Here is a 26,355-nt window from a genome sequence, read left to right on the forward strand (position 1 = left end):
CTTTCGTTCTTTTTTTGTGAGCATTTATAACCAGATGAAACTGCTAGGTTATTCACCTAACTTTGTTTTATTTTTGAATTTTCAGATTAAACATCTTTAACCTTTAATTATGTAAATTATAATTAATCGTAAAAATTAGAAATCTAAATGATAGAATATATCTACATACATAGCAATCGTAATTATTAATAATCTTTAATACTTTGCGCTGAACATAGCTGTGTATCCAAGAAGGATTTTTTTTTTGAAAGGAGTTCTCTCCTTTAGGTATATAAATTTTTCAAACTTTTCTGGATTTGGAATTGACTTATAATTTATATTTCAATATTTATATTTCATGCTATAACTTAAATAATTTAATTCGTATTAATTATTTATACATTATAAAAAATCATAATAGTTATAATATATATATATATAATTAAATAAAATATGCGATATAATATTTTTTGAAATTTTTCCCTTGAAGAGCGTATGTATAGCCCCCCTCTAAATCCGCTACTGGTTGGAGAAGTCACTTCAGAATAATAACTCGAGTAACGAATAATCGTTACTGACCTACCTTTGTATGTTCGTTGAAAATTGTCTTTGACAAACCTAAAAATACTTAAAACATTCGAAAGAAAAATCGTTATTCATTCTTCATCGTGTTTTAAAAAAAATTGTTAATTTCTCATAGCAGAAGTTTCAAGGTTGCTAGGTCGTTACAGTAAAAAAAAACTTGGGATGTAAGGATTAACTACGTTCATAAACACATGTATAAACATAGCATTCACTACCATGACAATCAGCAATATTCAACTTTCCATTTACGCTTCGCTGGTCACAGTTAGTAACAATTATATGATGAATAAATGTTAAAATTATACGATACTTACATTTATAGCAGTATATCTCTGATTACTATCTTTAATATCAATTAAAAAAATCTAATTAGAGAAGAACATAAAATATGTAACATATATTTTATGTAACTACGTTATAAATTTTGTGATATATCTTATTGCTCGTTTTAATTATTCACTAAAAGTTAATTCATGTAAATTCATACATTTGAATTAGTTTAAAAAATTCGCTATAATCATTCTTAACCTCAAATATATATATGTCAATTTATAACATTTACTTTTACATATTATTTTTATTTTATTCTTATATACTATGTGTAAAAGAAACTATAATTTAATGTTTAACAAATTGTTAAAATTTTTAGGAATTTTAGATTCCTATAATATGAATTCATGATAGTTATAATCTGAAACTTCTGGCATTTCAAAAGTATTTTATCTCCAAGTGTCAAATGACACACAAGTGGGAATGTCAGAACGTAATTTGTATTCAATTATAATTATAATTATAAATATAATTCTTAATATACACCTAAAAGCTATAAATTGTGACAATAGAACCCAAGTTTTTTATGGACAATATTATATGAATTCTGTATAAAATTGTATGTATTTCACATAATTATTACACAACTATACAGAGCAATTCTCATATGAGCTCCAAATTAATTAATTATTCAATCAAACCATAATTTGAAAGTTACGTTAATTTTTCTTTTATTCCTTTAATATAAATGAAGAATTAAATAAATATTCAATAGGAAATATTAATGCATAGTAGATCTAAGAATAAATATTTAGATATTTACATCAAAATTTTTTATATAAATTAAATGAAGTATTTTTGTCATAAATTCAAAATATAACACACTTAAAATATTAAACCATACCATAAATAATGATGTTTCATGTCTAATTTATTAAATATACATAACTAAATTTAATGGGATACCAAATCAAATGTATAATACTTAAAAAAGCATATCTTACAATTGAACAAAAAATGGACAGTAAAATTCAATTACAACATTGTATAGTGAATAAATTCAAATAAAATAATAAATAGAATTGCAGACATGTGTGAATAATAAAGCGTAAATGTTGAAAGTAATAAAATATCAACAATACCTTATAAATTTCTAAATGATGAATAACAATGTAACATCTTAATATCCTTGTAATATACTTATAAGTATATGAAAATACAAAAAAGGCTATTAGATAAACTAATGTTATAAACACATATAAATAAAATTATCTTAAAACAACTCGAGTAATAACAAAGTTAAAATTCAAATACTTTTAATAATGATTCCATGTTTTGCTTCCATTCTTACATATTATTATATATTTTCAATACATTTAACTTAAGCTATAACATTATTGTAGATATTAAATAATCTACTATGTTGGGTGTATAAAATAATACAAAATAATGTAAAAATAACATGCGTTTCAAGTAATTTTGAAGTCATAAAATACTACTTCACATATACCTTTCTTAGTTATAGTTTCTAATAAATTTTCTATCCGAAAAACACGTTAATTTATGGAGTGTTAAATACACTACTTATTTCTTATGAAACAAATATTATTTACGATATTCAACGAAATATTTAAATATTTCAAATTTATCATAACATTTGTAGCGTTTCCTTTTTTATGGTTATAATATAACAGTAAATTTTATTTTCACGGTTCAATACTAATCAATATAAAAATTACTTAATTATGCTATAAAGTGATATTATTAAATGAACAAAAATTATTGAAGTTTAATCTTAAATAATATGCATTAAAATAATAGATATTAAATGAATTACATTAAAATTTCTTTAATACATATATGCATACTTAATATATACATATAGGAATTTTTTATATAATACCTGGACATATTCTTTATAAATTTTAATTAAAATAACAAAATACTATTAGATTCAAATTACAAACATCATTTAAATATTATCTACGAGGAAGGAAATACCAATTTAAATAAAAAATAAACTATATAGTGATCCTATGAGTATTTAGTAACTTTAATAGTAACTTTTAATAATGAAATATATATTTGAAATTTTAAGTCTTCACTTGCTTTATTTTAGTTACAAGTGTAAAAAATGTAAATGTGTTTCAGTTTTTTATTATTTCACTATTTTTTTTTTAATTTAAATAAATATTTATTTAAAAATCATAAAAATTGTATTTTAATGGTAGTATTGTCATGTAACCTAGTAAAAAATTTTCAATATGACATAATATTTTCAATAATTCAAAATTATATGATAAATATAAATTTTTATACATTTTTATATTACTTGTCATATTATGTACATTATAAATTTAGAAGAAAGTATTTGTACAAATTATTTCAATTGTATTATTGATTACATTTAATACAATCTTCTATTTATTAGTAAATTATCAAAAAATTAATAAGTGCATCTTTTTAAAATAAACTCACTAGAACAACAAAATATTAGTGACTTTCTTGTTTCTGTCAAATTCTACGTATGTATATACTGTGTGTACATATATCCTATATATTACTTAGGTACTCGATAAAACCTTTTGTTTACCAATTACTCAGGCAACCGAGGAAATTATAATGAGTGACGATGATCGAGACATCGACATTGAGAGCGATGTAAGTTCCAAAAGGTGCTCTTTCAATGAGTCTTATTACAGACATCGTTTTTCAGGAAGGTGACGATTCCGATTCTAGGCAGAGGCATTCAAATAACACCCAATATTATTCTCAAGTAAGTTCATTGTTTACTTTTATTTTGATTGTTTGCCTTTTAATTCAATTCATTTATTAAACATTTCTTATTTAAGTAACAAAATAAACATATTTTGACAATAAAATATGGAGTTTGATTATTGTTAAGGTTAGGTAGACGCTTTCCGCTTGATTTAACTAACAAGATAGTAGAAAATATATTTTCCTGTCAAATAATCTATTATTTAGTATTATTAAACGAATCTTATATGCTATATCAATATATTGATCTGTATATTTAATTTCTTCAATTTGACATTTGGACACGTATCTTTAATAACAAAGTTAAATATAAGTTTATATTATTTATAATATAAGAATTTAAATGTATAGTTCTTATAATTGGCATGGAATATAACTTGATCTAGCAATTTTAGATTACATAATATAAAGAAAATAATGAAAATATATTCTTAGGCAGAGAAACGTGCACACCATAATGCATTGGAACGCAAACGTAGGGATCATATCAAGGATAGTTTCTCGAGCCTCAGAGACTCTGTACCTGCATTACAAGGAGAAAAAGTTGCAAGCAGAGCACAGATACTTAAGAAAGCTGCTGAATACATACAGTTTATGCGTCGCAAAAATTCATCACATCAACAGGATATTGATGACTTGAAACGTCAAAATAGCCTTTTGGAGTCTCAAAGTAAATGTTAATCTGATAATAAAAAATGTATTTACAAATTAGATTTAATTATATTTTATTTAACGGTTTGTTGGAAATTGAAAATATAATTTATAAAAAAGATATAACACTTACTGCTAATTAAATTTTTATTTTGTATTTTAAATAAAAGTTTTCGTTTTACTTTTAGATTTAAGTATATACTAGAATATGATCAGCATAGTATAAATCTGATATATTTTGTGTTTTAGATTTTTAATGTAACAAAAACTTCCTTTGTCAATCATAAAGAAAATTTTTATACTTGAAATATCTTAAAAAATAAGTTCAAATTTTTATATGTCACAGTTGTATGTTACTAATCCTCATATTACTTGTAGTTAGAGCTCTTGAGAAAGCAAAGATAACAGGCAATTTCGCAGCAGAAACTTGTGAAGTTACAAAATCAGAAGGTGTACCAATGCCAGGATACAATGATACAGAATCTGAATCTTCAGATAGTGAAGCAAGCAGAACTGTGCGTCAATCAAAAAAGCTAAAAGTTGGAGGCCTCCATCATTGACCAATGGTTTGATCCAATCCTTATTCTCCAAAAAATTTATTTTTTCGTTGCAACTAAACTCTATATAAATATTTATTTCCAAAACATGAAGACACTTACTCACTGAAAAGCAGAAAGGAAAAGAACTTTTCAGTGGAGTTTTGAATGTCTTAGAGCCAGTGTACAAAATACAAATTATAGATAATACTATTGCTGCATTTGAAGGTTAATGAAACAATTCATTACAAACAATTTGGAACAATCTTTTAAAGTATTCAATTTATAAATTTATAAAAAGTTCGGGACTATTTTGTTGATTAAATAATCAATACAAACTAATAATGTATCATTAGATACTTCCATTTATTTTTTGAAACCATTATATTGATAAAATGTTTAAATTTAATTAATGTAGTGCTACTTAAAACTTTTAAATCATTTTATCAATACAGTTTCCTTAAACATAAGTAAATAACTTTTTTTAAAGTTTTAGTTCCAAATCTTTTCTTTATTTTATTATAATTGTTTATTTGATGATTTGTCATAATTATTGTTTGTAAATTTATTAAACAATCAGAAATTATTAAATGTATGCTCAATTATAGGACTTACGAAATTCTTAAAATTATTTTATTGTTTAAATAAAAGTTTAATTATATTAATAAAAATTTTAATATTAGAAGATAAATAAAAAATTTTTTAAATTACTCGATTATTTAATCACTTTTTAACCTAATAAATGTGTCTGTGTAATAGTAAATAAATATTGGTAATGGTATAATATTTATTTTAATTAAAATATTTACTTTTTTGAATAAAAGTATTTCTTCCTTTTAGACTTAACAAACATCTTTGTAGATAAATGGGGACTACTATTAAATTAATCAGTTATAACATATTATTCTAAATTTTAGCGGAAAGTGATGTAACCTATAATATTAAGAAATATGAAATTTATTTTATAAATTATTAAAAGTTGATTAGTATCAAATGTAAAAGTATTAGATACTTATAATTATTAGAAATAAAGATCATTTGTGAAAAACATTTCATTTATACACTTTTTACAATTTTCAGTTATTAAAAAATTGAATAAAACATCTTAATATAAATCATACATTAAACGAAAACCTTCATATGTGAAACTATCAAACCTGATAATTTAAAATAAAATAGTTATAATAGTTTATATATGTATAAATGATTTTATTATTTTTAAGATTAAAAAGTTATATAATATCCTGTTTAACTGAAGCACTTTAAATGTCTTATTTGTTTATCATAATAAGGAAAAATATTTGAAGATTTGTTTCAAAACCATGTATTACAATAAGCAAAGAATTTTTCTAAAAATAATTAAAATTTTTTTTAAGTAAAACTACACATTTTTATTGTCATAGCATAATAATTGAGATCAAGACTGATATAATAAGTTATAACACCATGACTTCCGCATGATCTTAAATACAAGAAATTCAGATATATATAAGAATTAATGAAAGAAAATTTCATTAATTTTAATACATTTTTACACGTGATAAATAATATAATACATGATAAATTGTCTGATGCTCATATCATAAGTCATTGAAATAATCTTGACTTTAGGTATTATTATGATAAAAATTAGATATTCTGATTTTAAAAAATATTGAAAATCTTGAAATATATGACCTTGACAGAAATTGATTATTTGTTGTATATCTACCTCTTTAGAATAACCATGAATTATCCTTTGTCATATTTTCTATCATCAAACACAAATAAGATATTTAAGATGCTCAAATTGAACCAAACAAACTATATTTATGATAAGTTAGATTAGTATTTTTGTCCATTATTTTTTAATTATGTAACTGCATAATTTTAAAATCTATATTATTAAACTTTATCTCAAATATCCGGAAATTCTCTTTATATTTTTTTTTTTTAAATCAACATTAATAATAATTTTTACAGACTAACCAAATATACTTAAACTATTATCTATAAAAATAAAGTAATTCTATCTCTCTATCCAAAACTAATACTACATGAATTCATTTCATTCAACTAAATAAAGTACATAATTATTAAAAAAAATATTATATATAAGCTCATACGGACTGAAAAACAACTACTAAAAACTTTGTATCTTAATAATCAATTGACCGTAATCGAGTTGTATTCCAATGACTAGATAACGACTCAGAATAATGCAAATAAATTTCATTGGCACACGCACGCGCGTTTACCCTTGCACATTCCGTTGCAGTAGGTTTAATGTCAAACAAAATAAATCTGTATGAACACGAAACTTCAGAGCCTAATAATTTGCCATTCGAACGATTATCAAAGTGTAGTGTTTTCAATGGTTGTATCTGAACTTATACGAGCTCCAAATTAACAGAAATAAAAATTTATTATTTTTCTAATATTTCATATGTTGATTTATTTAAATGGATCGAAGATAGTAGTGATATAAGTTTTTAAGGTATTGGTAGTCATGAATATAATTTAAAGTTTTTATGTTTCTACACCAGCTTCCGCTTAGTTTAGATTTATAAATTAACTAATGTTACTACAATAATTAACATTTTCGAATCCTATTTTAGTTTTTTTTACTAGATTTTTAAATGAAAACATACATGCAATATAATATAAAAAGTTATTTAAATAAAATATTTATAAAATACAGTCACAGACATAAAGTTTGACTTTCAATGAGAAATAGAATAAAGAAGTATGTGAATATTAATATGAAATAATGAAAACGATCGTAGATTTACTTCTACAAGATTAGTATAATATTAAAGAAATTAAATAACTTAAATAAAAAAAAATTTTTAATTGTAAAATTGAATTAAAAAGTTTTATTGCATATATATGAAATATAAAATAATTCATTATGATTAATAACAATAATTACAAATTGTTACTACATAATATGATTTATAAATAATAACTATAAGATTAAGTTATACTGTGTATTAAAACAAATGTCTATAATAGGAATGAAAGATTGACATCTGTAGAACTGTAGGAAAGAATTGAAAAAAATTTAGTTTAAAAGAATTGAAAGTTTAATTTGTTACTTGAACTTATAATAAAAAGACCATATATTTATCCATATTATGTCTAAATTTGATAAACGATGTACTGAAGATAGTAAACTATAATGTAATTGTACAGTATGAAGGTTAGAATTATAAATACGTGAATGATTAAAGAGGCAAAAACTATAGTCATTTCATTTTTATTACATGTATATAATAAAAAAAATTATATTTTTGTTATAGTTTTAAATTTTCACTTTTGGTTTAAGTCCTTATTAACGCCATATTACATTGACTATGAATACAAAATCATTTGTACATAAATCATCTTTTATATACAAAATAGTTATGTTCTTAAATCATATAATTATAATAGAAATAGATAAATGCCGATTATATTCATTATAGTCATCATATGTTATAATACAGATTTAAAACTCAATAAATCTATAGTTAAGACAAAATAAACTTATTAAATAAGAAAAAGATAAAATATACTTCTAAGTACTAAAATAGTAAAATATATATTGCTAATTAAAACAATAGTACATTTACTTTTTTAAGTGGACCTCCAAATTCTTCTTATAATATTACATGTATTCCTTTGTAAATAAGACTATTCTTTAATCGTTAAGAATTCTGTAGTTATTTTACTCTAATGCTTTTAATTACTGATTTATATATTTCAGTTATACTTGTTAATTAAAAGTAATATTTTATATCTTTATTAATAATTATAATTAATCATTAGAACTATTTTTAATTGTTTCAATCTAGTAAAAAAAAATTCAAAGATAAATAATTTTCATAATTTGAATTATTAATATTGCAATGCACAATTCAGAATTATAAAAAGATATGTTACAAAATTTTCATACTTGCTATTTATATGGTACAAAGTTAGACATAATAAATAAAAAATCAATTACAAATCATTGTCTTATATATAACTTTCATAAAATTGTGATGAAGAATGCGATACAGAACGGAATTTAGTCATAAATTACATATTTACATGGTGTGATCACTACTACTCTTATAATTATGGACATATTTACAATCTTTAGTAAACAAAAAATAAATTAAGTTAGTTACAATTTTTTATTACGAAATATTGTATATGTGTACCACAAATGAATATAAATTACATATTGTTCATTAATCTACTTGCTAAGTTTTATTAAAGATATGTGATTTTTACATTTTTTCATTATGTATATAGACATAGTTTTTAATAACTATGAATATAACAATATATATAATAATTGTACCAACATAAACTATAATAACTATAAAAGTACAATCTGAAATATTTCCAGGTATAATGTATTTTATATAAATTTCAATCTATTTAATTTGAAATATAATATATATCATATAAATTTATTTTCTTTATAAAACCATGTGTCAAAAATCACTAATGAAATAAATTTTTTTATATTTACCAAAGTATAATTAAAAAATAATTACAAAATTATTGTATAGTAATTCTACATTTGATTTTGTAATTTTACATCTTCAATAGTATCGAATCATTCTTAAATTCATAAAAACAAAGGCTGTTTGTAGATCAATAAATTTATTTTTGCTAATATATCACATATAGAAGAAAACATTTTTAAAAAAATGTTTCATTGTACATTAAATGATATTTTAGTTTGATATGATATTGTGATGGCATTTTAATTATTAATATCAATTTGTATTTTAAGTTTATATTTATATTTTTTCATTGTTCTATTTGTACTGCATTGTATCACTTGTATTACATATTTTAATAAGCAATATAAAATTTTTAATATATTCAGTATTTTAAATTTCGCTCTCTATCACAATACCATGTAGCGTTTTTAAAACTACATAAGTAAATATATAATAAAAGACAAATGGTGTTAAAATTGAATTCCCTAGAAATTTTGTATGGCACTGTCATGAGTTCAAACTTGGAAAACTGTCAAAATAGATGTGGTTAAGATAAATTTAGGATGAGCAATGTATAAACTATCAATTATAGGCATTTAGTCAATAACATTTTGATAATTATGGTAATTGTGATAATTAGAAACAATAACCGTAAATGGTAATGCGTGCATTATTAACAAATACAAAATATTAGATTGAAAAATATTCGAGACTACAAATGTAGGATAACATGTTCATATTAAATTAAATATTTTATATAAAATTTATTCTTGCTTTCAATTAATTAATTACGAATACTACATTTAATATTGTATATTTTATCTGCAAAATAATGTTTCTTAAAGAAAAGCAAAAAACATACATGTACATAACTTGGACAATCATATTTTACTTGAAATATCATTACAAGTAAAATTTATTTCCATATTTTTAATGATATTATCTAATATATAATATGTACGTAAACTTACCTTGTAATGTGATCATCATGCATATATATAATAAAATATATAAATTAAGAATTTAAAAGATTGAAAAAAATTAGTTTCACATAAAAAACTTAAAATTAAGAAATGTTAAGATCTTAATTATGTCATGATATTATGTTATCATTTTTTTTCATAAAACTTTTATCATATCTATAAAAATAAGTATATTTTATTTTATTCACATCTAATATAATCTTATTATATATATAATACATATTCTAAATAAAATATAAGTAAACATTAAAATTATAAAGTGATTATTTTAATATGTAAATTAATGCAATTTTACTGATATTTTGTATACTTATATACAAATAATTACCAATATTTTTAATAGAGTTATATTTATTATATTGTAATTATCTTAATTCTATAGTAATTCATGTTTTATTTTTTTCTTAAATTAATTAATTAATTCTTAAGTTAATATCTTAACATTAATAATATAAAATTTGTCTTTTAATTATTGTTATTAGTATTCACATTGATTATCCACATATCCACATTTAAAGAAATGTTATACAAAATAATTTCTCTTGTTCGTCTATGAAATGTGTCAATCCATTGTTCTTACCTGAATATCCATGCTATGATATTTAATCTATCATGTATCAATGACTATTTGTTTTAGAAAAGGGCCAGAAGTTTAATATTATACTATTATACTTATTGCAATCTTTTTCTATTTTCACTATTTGTAAAGAAATCAAATCAATAATTATTAATTTTATATTTATCAGGTTAAAAATTAATGTCTGCCATCTATTTTCATATAATTGAAAAGAACGTTATATAGTTTCTTATAAATGTAAATTAATCAAAAGTCTAAAGTATCAATATATTTCATAACAAATTTATATAAAAAATGAGATGAAATTAGATGAACATATATACATAGTAAATTTATTTTTAACTTACACTAAATATAGAAAATAATTATTAAAATGTAGCCTACATAATAAACTTAAAGATAAAAGAGAATACAAGAAATTTGTCATTACTTTCCTATTTTTTTAGTATTCAAAACTGAAAAATATCAAATATTAAGATAATATTCGTATAATAATAGATATTTTCATTATTATATTTTCATATTATCTTATGTAAATGCTATAGTATAAATATAAACAATGTAAATGAATTGTAAATCATTATTAAGAAAATTTTGAAATTAATTTTTGGTTTTTAATGAATTGTAGACAGATTGAAAATATAATCTGTTTAATCACATATTATTAATTACAATTTCATTTTCCAGGATTAAGTCATTACGTCATTGCTTATACATTTTCCCTATAGAATTTTAAAGATAATTGTAAGAACATTTTATTTAAAACTTGAATCTGATACTTCTTGGAAATATATACATACAAAAGAATTCAACTTTATGATATGTTATAAATATAATTATACATAATATATTACAAAAGAAAAATAACGTATATCAAAATTCAGTAATAATTATATGAATCAATTATATAAATTTTAATAAATATTTTATAACATGAAACATTACATTTAATTATAATAATTGGATTATTAATCTAACAAAAAAGAAATATGAATGATTTTGAAAATCAAATATATGTAATATAATTATATTCTTTAATTATATAAAAATTATACTCACAAGTATATAAAATGATTTGTTATATATAGGCACTGTTTTCGAAATAATTTTAACATAAATATGTAATAAGTTAGATAAACATATGTTTTTCTTAACCTTATTTTAAAATTCCGAATATTTTCAAGTTATTTTATTTTCCAAATAAATTAAATAAATATTATTGATTCTATTCAATTTTGTGCAAATAATGTATATAAATAAATAATTCCACTACCTTATATTTTGCAAGGATTTATTGAATGAATATTCATTACTTCTTTTCTGTAATAAGAAAGTACAACATATAACGCTAATGTTAAGAATTAAATTGAAGCCTTTAAATTATTCGTAAAATATTATGAAATAACATGTTTAGAATGTTTAAAAGATACTAATAAAATATAAAATATTCGCAGATAATTCCATAGTATAGAAATATAGAATAAATTTAACTCAATTCCAAATCTAAAATTGCGTCTTTAGTTTAAAATTCTGTAATTTGTATGCGTGATGATTGTTAAATATAACTCTTGTAAATTATTTTAACTAAGTGTATTCATACAACAATATGCACTTAATAGAGATAATACATGCGCGAATTTCTTTACTTTTATCATCATACATTCAACAGCTTGATTCCTTTGCAACATAATGCAAAGTATCTGTTTCTTTTGTAGGTCAAATAATTCATTTTAAAAACAAAATAAAAATTTAATTTTACAAATAGAATAGAAAATATGCGAATAATTTCCGACGTTATACAAAATTCAAAGAAATTTTTCAATGATTTTTATAAAATCAAAATTGAATATTTTATGTATTTGTACCTGTTACGTTCGCTTTTTCATAAATTTAAATTTTCCAGGGATAGTAAAATGTATTCAGATATATAGATGAGTATAAATATTAGGTTTTTGTAAATTTTCCAATACTTAGGTTATGAATACTACAAGGAAAACTGTTAATTACCAACACATATAAATCACTTGAATAAAGAGTAATAGTAATGATAATGAAATAAATGATTGTTTAGTTTCTGATAGTAGAAAGTTGCTATTAATCTGAACACAATTTCTCTTATTAAGCACACATTATGTACACAGATTGTGATAATTATAAAAAGTAATGATCATGATATATAATACAATTACAAACTTCATTCAGATAATCAACATTTCTAGAGTTATTATCATTTATATCACTTGTATGTTTTTTACACAACTAAACAAAAATACTTATATTACTATATAAATTTTAAGAAAATTCATTGTACATATTACAAATAAAGAATTATACAGTTATATTGTATTTCTTACGTTGGCATTATAAATTTTATGTACCTAACTTCAGCTTATTCTTCGTGTAATACAAATTTGATTGTAAAAATATAACACATTTTTATTATTAAAAATATCAGTATCGTATATAATAAGATTGTATTCTATTAAAAAATATTACAATAATTCATAATACTTAGTATATTTGTAAAGCATAAATATGTATTTTTAAATATAATATTTAATTATTATCGTGTACAATGCAATAGAGAATTGTATATAATAATCAGTCAATAAATAGTTATTTCTTCTATTCATTGAAAATTTAACGAATTATTTATTAAAACATTAATAAGTACAATAACCATGAATACAAAAGTTCATTACAATAAGCTTGAGATTTATGTTCTTAACATCATAAAACACACATAGCTTAATGCGATAAATATAAAAATGAAGTATAGATATAAAAATATGTATCTCAATAGATTTCCAAAAGCAAATTCAAAAATGATAACGTAATTAAAACAAACGGGAACAGCTACTTGAAGTTAGCTGTTAGAAGTTGGCACTCGATTCGAGCGCCGTTTCGCTAGTAGTGGGGATAGAAGGGAGGTGTGGTAACGGTTAGGAGTCTCATCCAACCACGAGAGGAGCTAGTAGCGTTCGCCAGGCAGTATGAGGCGGCGTGGGGCTAGGGACGATGCATGGGCTGCGACTAGGAGGCACTTGGGAGGTAGGGAGGGCATGCGAGCGGAGCACAGTTCAGTAGTCGCCATTGCAAGTCCCCCCGTGCTCTCGTATTCGTGACACTCGGACGCGTGGAGCCGATTTTCCGCTAACCTAATCTCCCCGCGAGGGCCCTAAGTGTGCCCCCCCGATGCAGAGATATTGCACCGAGCTCACCGAAAGATTGTTGAAATCTCTTGATAAGGAATACAATGTAAGTAGCGGAATGAATCCGCGATGCGCCGTCCGTCCGTTCACGCAAACGGCTATCGGGCCACTCTCGATCCCCCGTGCGCCGTGTGCCTGTACCAGTGGCGTGCGCGAGAGTCACTAAGAATGTAGTGTAGCGGCGGCTCCGCGTGTGAGTGAGTAATACGTTTCCTGTGTGTACGTTAGGTGCCAGTCGACAAATCTTCTCTTTGCACGAGTGTGTGCACGTCGAACGTAAACGCGTTGTCGAATACCTGGAGCATAACCTCAATATTTACAACGAAATGTCTAAAATTGAGGAAATCTCTTGAAAACCCCTCCGTTCCCTCCTTTTCCAGCCGTTTCGACAATTTAAACTTTGTTACAGTCGATTGCAATACTTGCAGTAACTTGCATATTATCCTCGTAGTTTTATGAATTTTGAGTATCTAACGTCGTCGTTTTTGAACGTTATCGGAAATAAAATTGCGCCCTTAAAATTCGAGATTTTTTAAACAGTATTTCTTATATCTGGCCCGATCGCCGTTTTATCGTTCGAAATGAATTTTTCGATAAACGTTTCCATCGTCAATATGAGTCAAATACTTCGTTTGCTAGAGATTAAAGAAATGTATATAGACACGTGTTGATTATTTGTATTTTACATTTGTTCACGTTTTATATTCTGTATAAACTGTACTAATAACAAAATTATATTATTATTATTTACCTTTGCAGTTATAATAGTTTCATCATTATAGTAGAGTATGATTCAATTTTTCACTGTAAAATTGACATTATCAAATAATAAAAAAGAAAATCAACAATCTTTTATGTTTGTAATATTATTATGATCAAATCATATTAAAAATATTGTTAATAAAGTATAATTGATTTAAAAAAAATTATGTAAAATGTAGATACTAACTTACCAGAATTCTAAAATTTTCTGTATTTTAATAAAGCATTATATTAAAGTATTTCAAATATTAAATCTAGTCGTTTTTAATTAATTTGCTTAATTTAGTTGAAATATTAATGTAAGTAATAACAAAGTAATTTATAAAATAATGCATGCAGATGTTTTCTTAGATAAATTCAATGTAGATTGTAGTTGATTACTTATATTTGCTTTCAATAATAAATAGGTAATTTAGTAGTAAATAATTAATGAAATAAAGCCATGCACTAAAAAGTTAAATTAATATGATTTTATAATCCAGTGCAACAAAAATTCATGAATATTTTGTATGTTTCATAAAGTAACATTCTATAACAATGTGACACTAATTTATAGGAATTATTAAATTGTATTTACACATGTATTTATTTACCCAAATAACAATATATGTATATTGAAAGGTATATACATGATATAAAATTAATATTTTATCATACGTAATCATTTTCTAAATGAATTTTGACAATTTAATACAGCTGATACTTTATAAAGATACGATAAGTTTGTTATAGAATCAATACTGCTTCATAATGATATAACTATTAAAACTTTTATCAGGTCATCGACATGGGAGCTGTTGTGGATGTCATTACGGCCCTGGAAAAGACGGCGATCACTAAGGAAGTGCTTGAGGTAAAAATTCTATAAACATAATGTATTAATTATGTAATATTTTAAAATGACAAAAGTTGCATCACCTCTATTCTATGAAAATGTTTGATAAAACTACATCATTTCCAGTTATCCTTATTTTTATTAGTTTTATGTTAATTACATAATTATGAAAATGAGTTGTTTAATTATTTCAGATTACAAGGCTTGGAAAATATATCAATGAACTCCGACGAAAAACAAACAATGATGCCCTGGCTAAGCGTGCAAAGGATTTGGTACGCCGTTGGCGTGATATGGTTTTACCTGCTCATTCTACTCCACAGCCTACACCAGCAGATACAGCACCACCTGCTCTTAATGGAGCGAAACCACATAGCCCTGCACTAAGATGTTTCAAACCACAAAGTCCAGCATTAAGAGGTGTAATACCACCTCAAAGTCCATTGTTAAGGGATACCACCCCACTCAGAGTAAGTCATTAAAATTTTCCTGTAAAATATACACTTCATTAAATGTAAATTACATAAATATGTATTGTAAATATGTAAATATGCATTATTTTTCTTTAAGTTAAATATGTTTAATTGTTGATATCGCAAAAGATGATTAATATTTTTGTATATAAAATATTTTTCATTTAATTGACTAAATTTTTAGTATATTCTATAAATGAAATTAAAAAGATAATTTTATATAATTATATGGTAATTATATGGCACAAAAATATTTTATTTTTAGTTATAAAAGTTATACATAACATGAACAACAATATAATTGTTGTTAAAATAGACTGGTAATGTTTGTCCAATGTTTTTCTTTAAGTGGAAAAAATGTATAAATTAATCTTAATAAAAACTAGTAAAAGATATAATACAATCATCTGATACATAAAAATAATACAATTGCTAAGAAATTTGCAATATTAAAATCAGTAGTACTAAAAAATAAATATTTTGAAACAAACTATTATTTTTTAATGATTCATTTTTGAATTACTTTCTTATACTGTATTAGCTTTACTTTATTTTTATATAATATTTTCTTTCATTTCCATTTATAGAACATAATAGTACTATTTAATCATTTATATGGAAAATAGTCAGTACATATTTAATATTTAGGATTAAATTGATAAGGTATACTTGAAACCTTTATATTGTTCCAATTACAGGTGCTTAGTCCAGTTCTATCTGTGCATAGTGATCATTCACATTCTCCTAATGCATCATCAAATAAGCAGTCAATTACAGTAACCAGTAACCACAGAACAAGTTCTGATGTGCCACCGACACTTGGTTCTTCGAGCCAACACCATTCAATGGAAGCAGTGCCACGAACTCACAGTTCAAATAAACGTCTTCGAAAAGATGATTTCAAGGACCAACAAAATTATCAGCATCATGATTCAGACTCAATTACCGAAAGTGAACCCTTTGTTAAAAAACAACGTCTAAATGGCGAAAATATAAGTGGTAATTTAAATATGCAAGTGCCTAGCCCCACAATAAAAGAAAGAATCTCTGATCAGTTTACGGAGTCTTCCACCGATCCTGACGATTCAGGGCCAAAGAAACGTGGTAGAAAGAAAGGCAGTAAATCTATGAAGAAACAACCTGTTTTAGAAGATCGTGTAAAGGAAAAACTAGCTAGTATCTCAAGGAATCCTAAATTAAAGACAACTCAAGAATTGCTGGCTGATCTACGGGCACGCGGCACCAATTCTAGCATTAATTCAAGTGCTCAACCTAGTCAAAGTGTAGAATCATCCAGCATGGAAGATATTCTGAGAAGTAGCAACGAACAAGTATCAAAGTTCCTTCGTTGTCCTCAGAACAATTTGTCCCATAGAAATACAGTTTCTGAAGCCTTGCCAGAAAGCCGGTTAAAGCCCACAGAAAACTGTCATGATGTACCAACTAAGTGTGAAGAATCAGGTGTAGTGTACAAAAAAAAATCAGTTACAAATGTTCAAAAAAATCAACCAGAACAGTGTCAAGATTTAACGGTCGAGGAAATATTGGCTAAGTTACCACCTATAGATCCAAGTTCAATAGATTGGAGTGAGTGTGAAATTGAATCAACCGAAGATCAAAATAGTGCTGAGTATCCACCTAGACAAGTTACTGCAGAAGATATAGAAAGGTTACATACCCAATGTATAGAAGGACTGAATGGAAACTTCCAACCAAAACTATCATCTTTAACTTCGACTTTTAATGAGAAACCAGAAGTAAAAGAAGATGTGTCAGAAATCAATGGTGTAAACAATGTGTATAGCCAACCTAACGAAGAATTTCGAGAATGGCATCAGATGCTAGCAAGGCCCAGTTACAATGGCCAGATCCTCCACATATTGCCTTATGTTATTATCGATTAGTAATTTTATTATCTTATTCTATTATTATCCTGAAACTTGTGAAGAATCCCTGCAAATATTAAAGAGATTGATCAATGATCAATCTATTAAACCGATTTCTATTGCAATTTATGATTGCTCTTTATTTCTATAAATGCTCACGTTACTACCACCCTTGTCATTATTATCGATTCCCATTACTATTCAAATTGGAACTGTCATTTTGAAGATGTAAATCAATCATGCTACAAATATGTAACTGGCAATCATTTTTAACGTGATTATCATTCTCGACGACATTCGTTATCGTCAGTATCATTAATTTTACTTTATTCGTAAAGATCATCTACTATTATAATCAGTGTCATCAGTGTCATCATCTTTATCACCGTCACCGTCACCGTCACCGTCACCGTCACCGTCACCGTCACCGTCATCGTCATCGTCATCGTCATCGTCATCGTCATCGTCATCGTCATCGTCATCGTCACCATCGCCGTCGCCGTCGCCGTCACCATCATCGTCATTGTCACCATCATCATCTTCATTAACATCATCGCCATTACAAAATTACCTTTATTATTATTATTGTTATTGTTGTTATTATTACTGCTACTATTATTACTATTATCATCATTCTCTTCATTATTATTCATTATTGACGTATGAAAGCATCTCTTACATAAGAGAAGAGCATAAAAAAGATATTTGGAAAAATTGAAAAACGTAATGCGGAGCCTTTAATGTAACTTTTAGCTCCAATGCCTTGACAATGTATTTAAGTCCAAAAGGTACTTTTTGAATGCTTCTCTTTCATCTTATGTATTGTATTATCATCATCATCATCATCATCATCATCATCATCATTATCATTATCATCATCATCATCATCATCATCATCATCATCATCATTGTCTTTGGCATCATTATCATACTATGAAAGTATCAGCAAGAATTAATTTCAAATTATAAAATAAACTACCAAACTGAAGTGTTGTTAAACGATCATAAATGGAATCACTTAGGATATGCAAATTAGTTCTTTTTAAAGTTATGGTTAAATTTTTTATAAATATTCGATAGAAAGAATAGTGATCTATAAGAAAGAATTTTTGTTTAACAGGAAACTTATACAGTCATTTGTGTCAGACAATATAACAATTGATCATTTTCTATAAATTATACGAACCATTTCGTTGATTTGCTAAAAAAAAGAGAGGCATACTATACAAATCAAATAATGCACTTTGGCCTATGCATGAGAAAAAAGAATTATTTTCGAAATTATATTCATAATGATGTGAAGTATTAAACAGAAAGTACGAAAAATTAAGGATAGTCATTTTGTTTGCTGTAAAATACTATTTGGTTTATTGAGACGAACTTTACTTTAAGACATTCTTGAAAAATAATATTAAACAAAAAGTATAAGGAATGATTATGGCAAAATGTATAATTGTACCACGCAAAAAATGACGCTATAATATTTCAAATGCTTTTTGATATAATATTTTGTTTATGAATTTAAAATATTTATTGAAATGTACAGAAACTGTCACTTAAATATAATATGAAAAATAATTTTTTGCGCGTGGTAAAAGTAGTCGAACCGAATATAACGGGGCCTTAATTAAAGTTTAAAAGTAAAGAAAGATATTTGTCTAATAAGGTATTATGTTGCATATACTTCTAGCGAAGGTAATACAATTCGAGTACGTTGTAAATTTTTCTATCTCAATTTTATTTCATGTATTATGGATACAGTATAGTAAAATGAAAGTAAAGCTCTAATGAAAAAAAAAAAGAAATTCCTGTTTTAGAAAAATTGCAGTAAAGAATACATACATACACGATTATATTGCCGGAAAAAGACACGTTACGTGCAATGTCCAACGTTCCAGTGTAATATAACAAATATCTCCAAACTATGTACTTTTTTGAACAAAATCGAGCAGAATGATTTAATTGTTTGAAAATGTAAATATATTATTCAAAATCACGAAACACTGGAACTTAAAGTATATTAACATTTTCTGTAATAACCAAATAATACTATGTGTTATGTAAAAAAAAGAAAAAAAAAGCAGAGGAAAAAGATTGTACATACTATGCAACTATACCGTGTATAATGAAAGCTTTGTGAAACATTAAGAATTAGAAAAGAAAATGTCTGATTTTATATGTGTTCATTTTTTGATAATACAGTTACCTTTTATTTAATTTCACTAAAAATTGATTGTTTTCTAAGTAAAATTATTTTCCAAATACTTAAATTTTATGCTAAAGATTTTCTAAGAAATCATTAACAAGAAATGGAAAGCCACATGCTGAAATTGTTTTTCTTTTGAGTTAAGCATCACAATAGTAATGGTTGAATATAGTGAAATATTTCCAAAATAATGTATATATAAATTTTTATAGTTTCTCGTGTTGTCCATTTATATTAATTAAAATGCCTTGCTTTACAAGTATATGATAAGTATTTTATTTATACAGACATTTGTATACCTTTGTATTTAAGATTAAAGACACAAGCTAATATAATTAAATATCATAATACACATAGTAGTTTCAAGATTGTTTAAACAATTGTTTTTCATAATTTCAAACTATATAATTTAATTTATAATTCATTTCACATTATCTGGATAATTTATTTCATTTTGAACTATATTCATTTTCTACTTACCCCAATTAGTTTGAGAAACTTTCGTTTTGCTGTTTGGTAGAATTTAATTTTTTTTTGAACATGTAAATGTTATTTGCTGTAAAATACCATGAAACTCAATTACTCGAATTTAATGGATTTTAAGCAAATCTTGGTTTGCATCAATCTACATGCTTTGTTATCGTTACGATTGCAGAGTGTACGATGCGTTTATTACGTAATACATCAATAGCAATTTAGTTTCAAAGTAACGAATGAAATTTCCATACGAAGGATGAGCAATGTTTGAATTCATACAGTGATTATTTATAATACAATAAACAATTATAAAAGAAATTCCATATTTCTATTAAGATGCACTTTCTTCATCGAAATATTTTTATTTAAATATATTAGTAACCGCGTCATATATCTTGTTCATAAAAAAGGAAAAAAATGACACGAACAATCGTGCACCATTCAGTATATTCATACGAAAAGTGCTTATCTTCGAAATGAAGTCCCGTGCCTTTTGTATCTCTGCATTTCTATCGTAATACATAACGATTGTTGGAAAAAATGATATAATATGGAATGATCAAATAAAGTGAAACAAGCTCGATGTAGCAAAATAACATTATCGAACAATATGATTTCAGGATGAAGCATTTTATTTTTATTTAGTTACCGCCAGCTCGACTCATTGTTAAAGAACAGAGCTTGAATATTTACACTTGAAGTCTATCGACAATGCTATTTAAGAGTTCAGTAATAAACCAGATTTCAAAACTATCAATACACATCAATGATTTATTCCTGTTATCAGTTTAAATATGATTGAACTTTTGATATCAATCAAAATACATATTTAATATTGAATAATATTAACCAATATTGAATATATTATTGAATATACTACATTCTTTATGATACATAATACTATACTATGTCTTATTTTTTTAGAAAATACTTGACTTAAAATAATTTATTTGGCATTACAATAAAATTATTCGTATCATTTATTTTTATTTATTATAATGCTTTAAATTTATTTCGAATGAATTTTTCTTCAAACATGCAAATTAGCAGATTAATTATTATAGTTAAGTAACAAAACGAGTGTTAAGGGAAATAGTAACTTTTAATTATAAATAATTATTATAAATTACGTTTAAACGATTGGTTTTTGTTAGTATTAATACAAATATATTATAAATAACATCAATGTGTTTAATAATATTACGCATATTTTTAATAGTATGATAATTTAATTACATAATATTATATTAAACATAAAATATGTTTACGGATAAAGTTTTACTTTAAACCTTTCTTCTTTTTTTATGTCAAGTAATGTAATTCCTAAGAATTAGTTGTTTATAAAAATAATGCAGTATAATAAGATTATTTTACGTTCAGTAATATATAACAATTGGACGATTTTGAAATCATTTATTTTATAAGATACCTCAGGTAAGCATACGTGCATAAGAGGGCGGCATTGTAATAGCGACTGCGCAATCAATCGAAATAGCACGATATGGTATACATGTACATGTATAGGTACATGTACAAAGTGGGGGATATTTCTTCTAGTGTCTCTCTCCTTCCATTCGTTAGCACGGTTTTTAGTAAGTTCGCGTTTATAGAAGACTTACGATGTTTAGTAGTTGCACTTAAGTCGTGAACTATAGTACTAGTAAGGAAATATGCAGTATTCAGTGTATTGCTCCTTCTCGTAAAAGAACGCGTACGTGCTTGCATGTGAATGCGCCTCGATTTTATATTTTTCTACATTTTACCGTGCAGTTTTCAATATGTGTCACTAAGTTTTTTCCATAAATTTACACAATTCGTCAATCATATGAAAAATGTCGAAGCCCGGTGACAAACAAAGCTATGCGCAGACATACAAACTCGTCGTCGTTGGTGCGGGTGGTGTAGGAAAATCTGCGATCACAATACAATTCATTCAAGTAAGTACTTTTTATGGCCAATAGGTGTAGCCAATATATACGTAGGTGTACATGGACGTATATGTAGAGACATACGTATTATCTATGCTGCGTACGTACGTTACTATATATATATATATCTCTCTATCTCCATACATATATATATATATATATATAAGTCATATGTATGTGACATTTATTTGTGTACATATTAGATTTGTCAATCAAATTCGCTTTTATGCATCCTACGTCATTCACAATAAATTCAAATAATAGAATAATAACACTTTTATAGATTACTATATTGCAAATATTCTATAAATGATATTGACATATCGAAATTATAAATTTGAATATTACATTTCAGTTATGACCATTTTTAATAGTACACTTACGTTGAATACTAAAAAATGGAACAAGCCTCCTTTTATCAGCGATTATGTCATACACGAGGAGGGATACGATTATCGATGTACACAATATACGCATACTGTACACGCATACAATTACGATATTTTATTTGATGAAATTGTATAATGTTCTGATATATATATCTTAATACGCGAATAGATATTATTTTCTATATATTTCAAAGTAATAATGTACAATGTTTATAATTTATTAGTTTTTCAATTTATGTAGTCTTTTTCAATATAATAATTTGTAAATAATTTTTCAATTTTTATGGAATATAATTATGTTTCTACTATATTTATATTCTTTTATACTTAAAAAATATATCGAAGTACATTGCAATTATATTAAATTTTAAAGAAACTTTTGTTTTTTATTGTTATTTGTAGCGAAATTATTACCTATTATTTGTGTTCCGATCGATATTAATTAAATATTGTTGATATTTTTCAGAGTTATTTTGTAACAGATTACGATCCGACAATCGAAGACTCTTATACCAAACAATGCGTTATCGACGATATTCCTGCGAAACTTGACAGTGAGTACATTAATAAAAATTGGATAAAACGTATTAATTATTATTTCATATTTATTTGTGCAATTATAATAACTTTTATAACTTATTATATGTTAATTTTCATGCAGTTCCATAATGAACCGTGGGTTTGTTATTGTAAGATTATAATTCCTCATTTACTCAATTTTAGAATGAATATTTTATGAAAAAATTAGAATGGTCAGCTTATAAATATATAAAATAATATTATATATTTTTTAGAATGTTTGCGATGATAGAATTAATAATACTTATGTAATTTTAGTATTAGACACAGCAGGTCAAGAAGAGTTTAGTGCAATGCGGGAACAATATATGAGGAGTGGCGAAGGTTTTCTTCTTGTATTTTCAATAACTGATCCTTCATCTTTTGAAGAAATATTAAAATTTCACAAACAAATACTTAGAGTAAAGGATCGAGAAGAGTTTCCCATGCTTATGGTTGGCAACAAAGCTGATTTGGACTATCATAGAGTTGTAAGTGAATAAAAATAGAAACAATTAATCTAAAGGTGATATTTTAAAGCAGAAACATTATATTAATAGTATATTTATATTAACTGTTTTAGATTGAAGTTGAAGAAGCACAAAATAGGGCTCGTCGGTTGAAAATTCCTTATATCGAATGTAGTGCAAAATTAAGAATGAATGTTGACCAAGCCTTTCATGAATTAGTAAGAATTGTCAGAAAGTTTCAGTTGTCTGAAAGACCACCACTAGAATTAAACTATAAGAAAAACAAGAAGAAATGTTGTATGTTGTAATGCCTCGTGTGTTCTTAAAGGATAAATTTTTGTACTAATAAAATGGTACAAAATAATTGAATTAAGATTAGAACTGTGGAATCAATTGAATCATCAGAATTATCAGAAAAAGTTAAATTGAAAAAAAGAATTTGAAATTAGAAATAAGGGATTGTTAGAATGTGTTTAAAAATCATATTTAGTTCATTTTAATTCAAAACTTATTTACACAATTTACAAGAAAGAACATATATATATATATATATATAAGTCATATGTATGTGACATTTATTTGTGTACATATTAGATTTGTCAATCAAATTCGCTTTTATGCATCCTACGTCATTCACAATAAATTCAAATAATAGAATAATAACACTTTTATAGATTACTATATTGCAAATATTCTATAAATGATATTGACATATCGAAATTATAAATTTGAATATTACATTTCAGTTATGACCATTTTTAATAGTACACTTACGTTGAATACTAAAAAATGGAACAAGCCTCCTTTTATCAGCGATTATGTCATACACGAGGAGGGATACGATTATCGATGTACACAATATACGCATACTGTACACGCATACAATTACGATATTTTATTTGATGAAATTGTATAATGTTCTGATATATATATCTTAATACGCGAATAGATATTATTTTCTATATATTTCAAAGTAATAATGTACAATGTTTATAATTTATTAGTTTTTCAATTTATGTAGTCTTTTTCAATATAATAATTTGTAAATAATTTTTCAATTTTTATGGAATATAATTATGTTTCTACTATATTTATATTCTTTTATACTTAAAAAATATATCGAAGTACATTGCAATTATATTAAATTTTAAAGAAACTTTTGTTTTTTATTGTTATTTGTAGCGAAATTATTACCTATTATTTGTGTTCCGATCGATATTAATTAAATATTGTTGATATTTTTCAGAGTTATTTTGTAACAGATTACGATCCGACAATCGAAGACTCTTATACCAAACAATGCGTTATCGACGATATTCCTGCGAAACTTGACAGTGAGTACATTAATAAAAATTGGATAAAACGTATTAATTATTATTTCATATTTATTTGTGCAATTATAATAACTTTTATAACTTATTATATGTTAATTTTCATGCAGTTCCATAATGAACCGTGGGTTTGTTATTGTAAGATTATAATTCCTCATTTACTCAATTTTAGAATGAATATTTTATGAAAAAATTAGAATGGTCAGCTTATAAATATATAAAATAATATTATATATTTTTTAGAATGTTTGCGATGATAGAATTAATAATACTTATGTAATTTTAGTATTAGACACAGCAGGTCAAGAAGAGTTTAGTGCAATGCGGGAACAATATATGAGGAGTGGCGAAGGTTTTCTTCTTGTATTTTCAATAACTGATCCTTCATCTTTTGAAGAAATATTAAAATTTCACAAACAAATACTTAGAGTAAAGGATCGAGAAGAGTTTCCCATGCTTATGGTTGGCAACAAAGCTGATTTGGACTATCATAGAGTTGTAAGTGAATAAAAATAGAAACAATTAATCTAAAGGTGATATTTTAAAGCAGAAACATTATATTAATAGTATATTTATATTAACTGTTTTAGATTGAAGTTGAAGAAGCACAAAATAGGGCTCGTCGGTTGAAAATTCCTTATATCGAATGTAGTGCAAAATTAAGAATGAATGTTGACCAAGCCTTTCATGAATTAGTAAGAATTGTCAGAAAGTTTCAGTTGTCTGAAAGACCACCACTAGAATTAAACTATAAGAAAAACAAGAAGAAATGTTGTATGTTGTAATGCCTCGTGTGTTCTTAAAGGATAAATTTTTGTACTAATAAAATGGTACAAAATAATTGAATTAAGATTAGAACTGTGGAATCAATTGAATCATCAGAATTATCAGAAAAAGTTAAATTGAAAAAAAGAATTTGAAATTAGAAATAAGGGATTGTTAGAATGTGTTTAAAAATAAAATTTAGTTCATTTTAATTCAAAACTTATTTACACAATTTACAAGAAAG

General features: G+C 24.9%; 4 protein-coding genes across 5 annotated transcripts; all 4 read left to right on the plus strand.

Moving 5' to 3' along the window:
• The first annotated feature begins 758 nt into the window (after positions 1–758).
• Max (MYC associated factor X) lies at positions 759–5,017 on the plus strand. Its single transcript, XM_017904025.1, has 5 exons — positions 759–828; positions 3,403–3,495; positions 3,551–3,610; positions 4,048–4,282; positions 4,642–5,017. The coding sequence occupies exons 1-5, from the start codon at positions 781–783 to the stop codon at positions 4,821–4,823; spliced, it is 618 nt and encodes a 205-aa protein (XP_017759514.1). The 5' UTR covers positions 759–780; the 3' UTR covers positions 4,824–5,017.
• Positions 5,018–13,739: 8,722 nt separating this feature from the next.
• On the plus strand, positions 13,740–18,151 carry MED26 (mediator complex subunit 26). Of its 2 annotated transcripts, none has more exons than XM_017904098.1 (4): positions 13,740–14,077; positions 15,572–15,646; positions 15,823–16,098; positions 16,800–18,151. In XM_017904098.1, exons 1-4 carry the CDS (start codon positions 14,015–14,017, stop codon positions 18,003–18,005), a joined length of 1,620 nt encoding a protein of 539 aa, XP_017759587.1. In that variant the 5' UTR covers positions 13,740–14,014; the 3' UTR covers positions 18,006–18,151. The 2 variants fall into 2 exon arrangements, with proteins under 2 accessions (XP_017759587.1, XP_017759589.1); XM_017904100.1 differs by having other exon boundaries at positions 14,017–14,228.
• Positions 18,152–22,502: 4,351 nt separating this feature from the next.
• On the plus strand, positions 22,503–24,324 carry LOC108550365 (ras-like protein 2). Its single transcript, XM_017904101.1, has 4 exons — positions 22,503–22,607; positions 23,454–23,541; positions 23,825–24,036; positions 24,129–24,324. The coding sequence occupies exons 1-4, from the start codon at positions 22,503–22,505 to the stop codon at positions 24,321–24,323; spliced, it is 600 nt and encodes a 199-aa protein (XP_017759590.1). The 3' UTR covers position 24,324.
• Positions 24,325–24,763: 439 nt separating this feature from the next.
• On the plus strand, positions 24,764–26,132 carry LOC108550268 (ras-like protein 2). Its single transcript, XM_017903971.1, has 4 exons — positions 24,764–24,886; positions 25,262–25,349; positions 25,633–25,844; positions 25,937–26,132. Exons 1-4 carry the CDS (start codon positions 24,764–24,766, stop codon positions 26,129–26,131), a joined length of 618 nt encoding a protein of 205 aa, XP_017759460.1. The 3' UTR covers position 26,132.
• The last annotated feature ends 223 nt before the right edge of the window (positions 26,133–26,355 follow it).

Source organism: Eufriesea mexicana, unplaced genomic scaffold, assembly GCF_001483705.2.
Source record: "Eufriesea mexicana isolate 0111107269 unplaced genomic scaffold, ASM148370v2 scaffold2646, whole genome shotgun sequence".
Taxonomy (NCBI): Eukaryota; Metazoa; Arthropoda; class Insecta; order Hymenoptera; family Apidae; genus Eufriesea; species Eufriesea mexicana.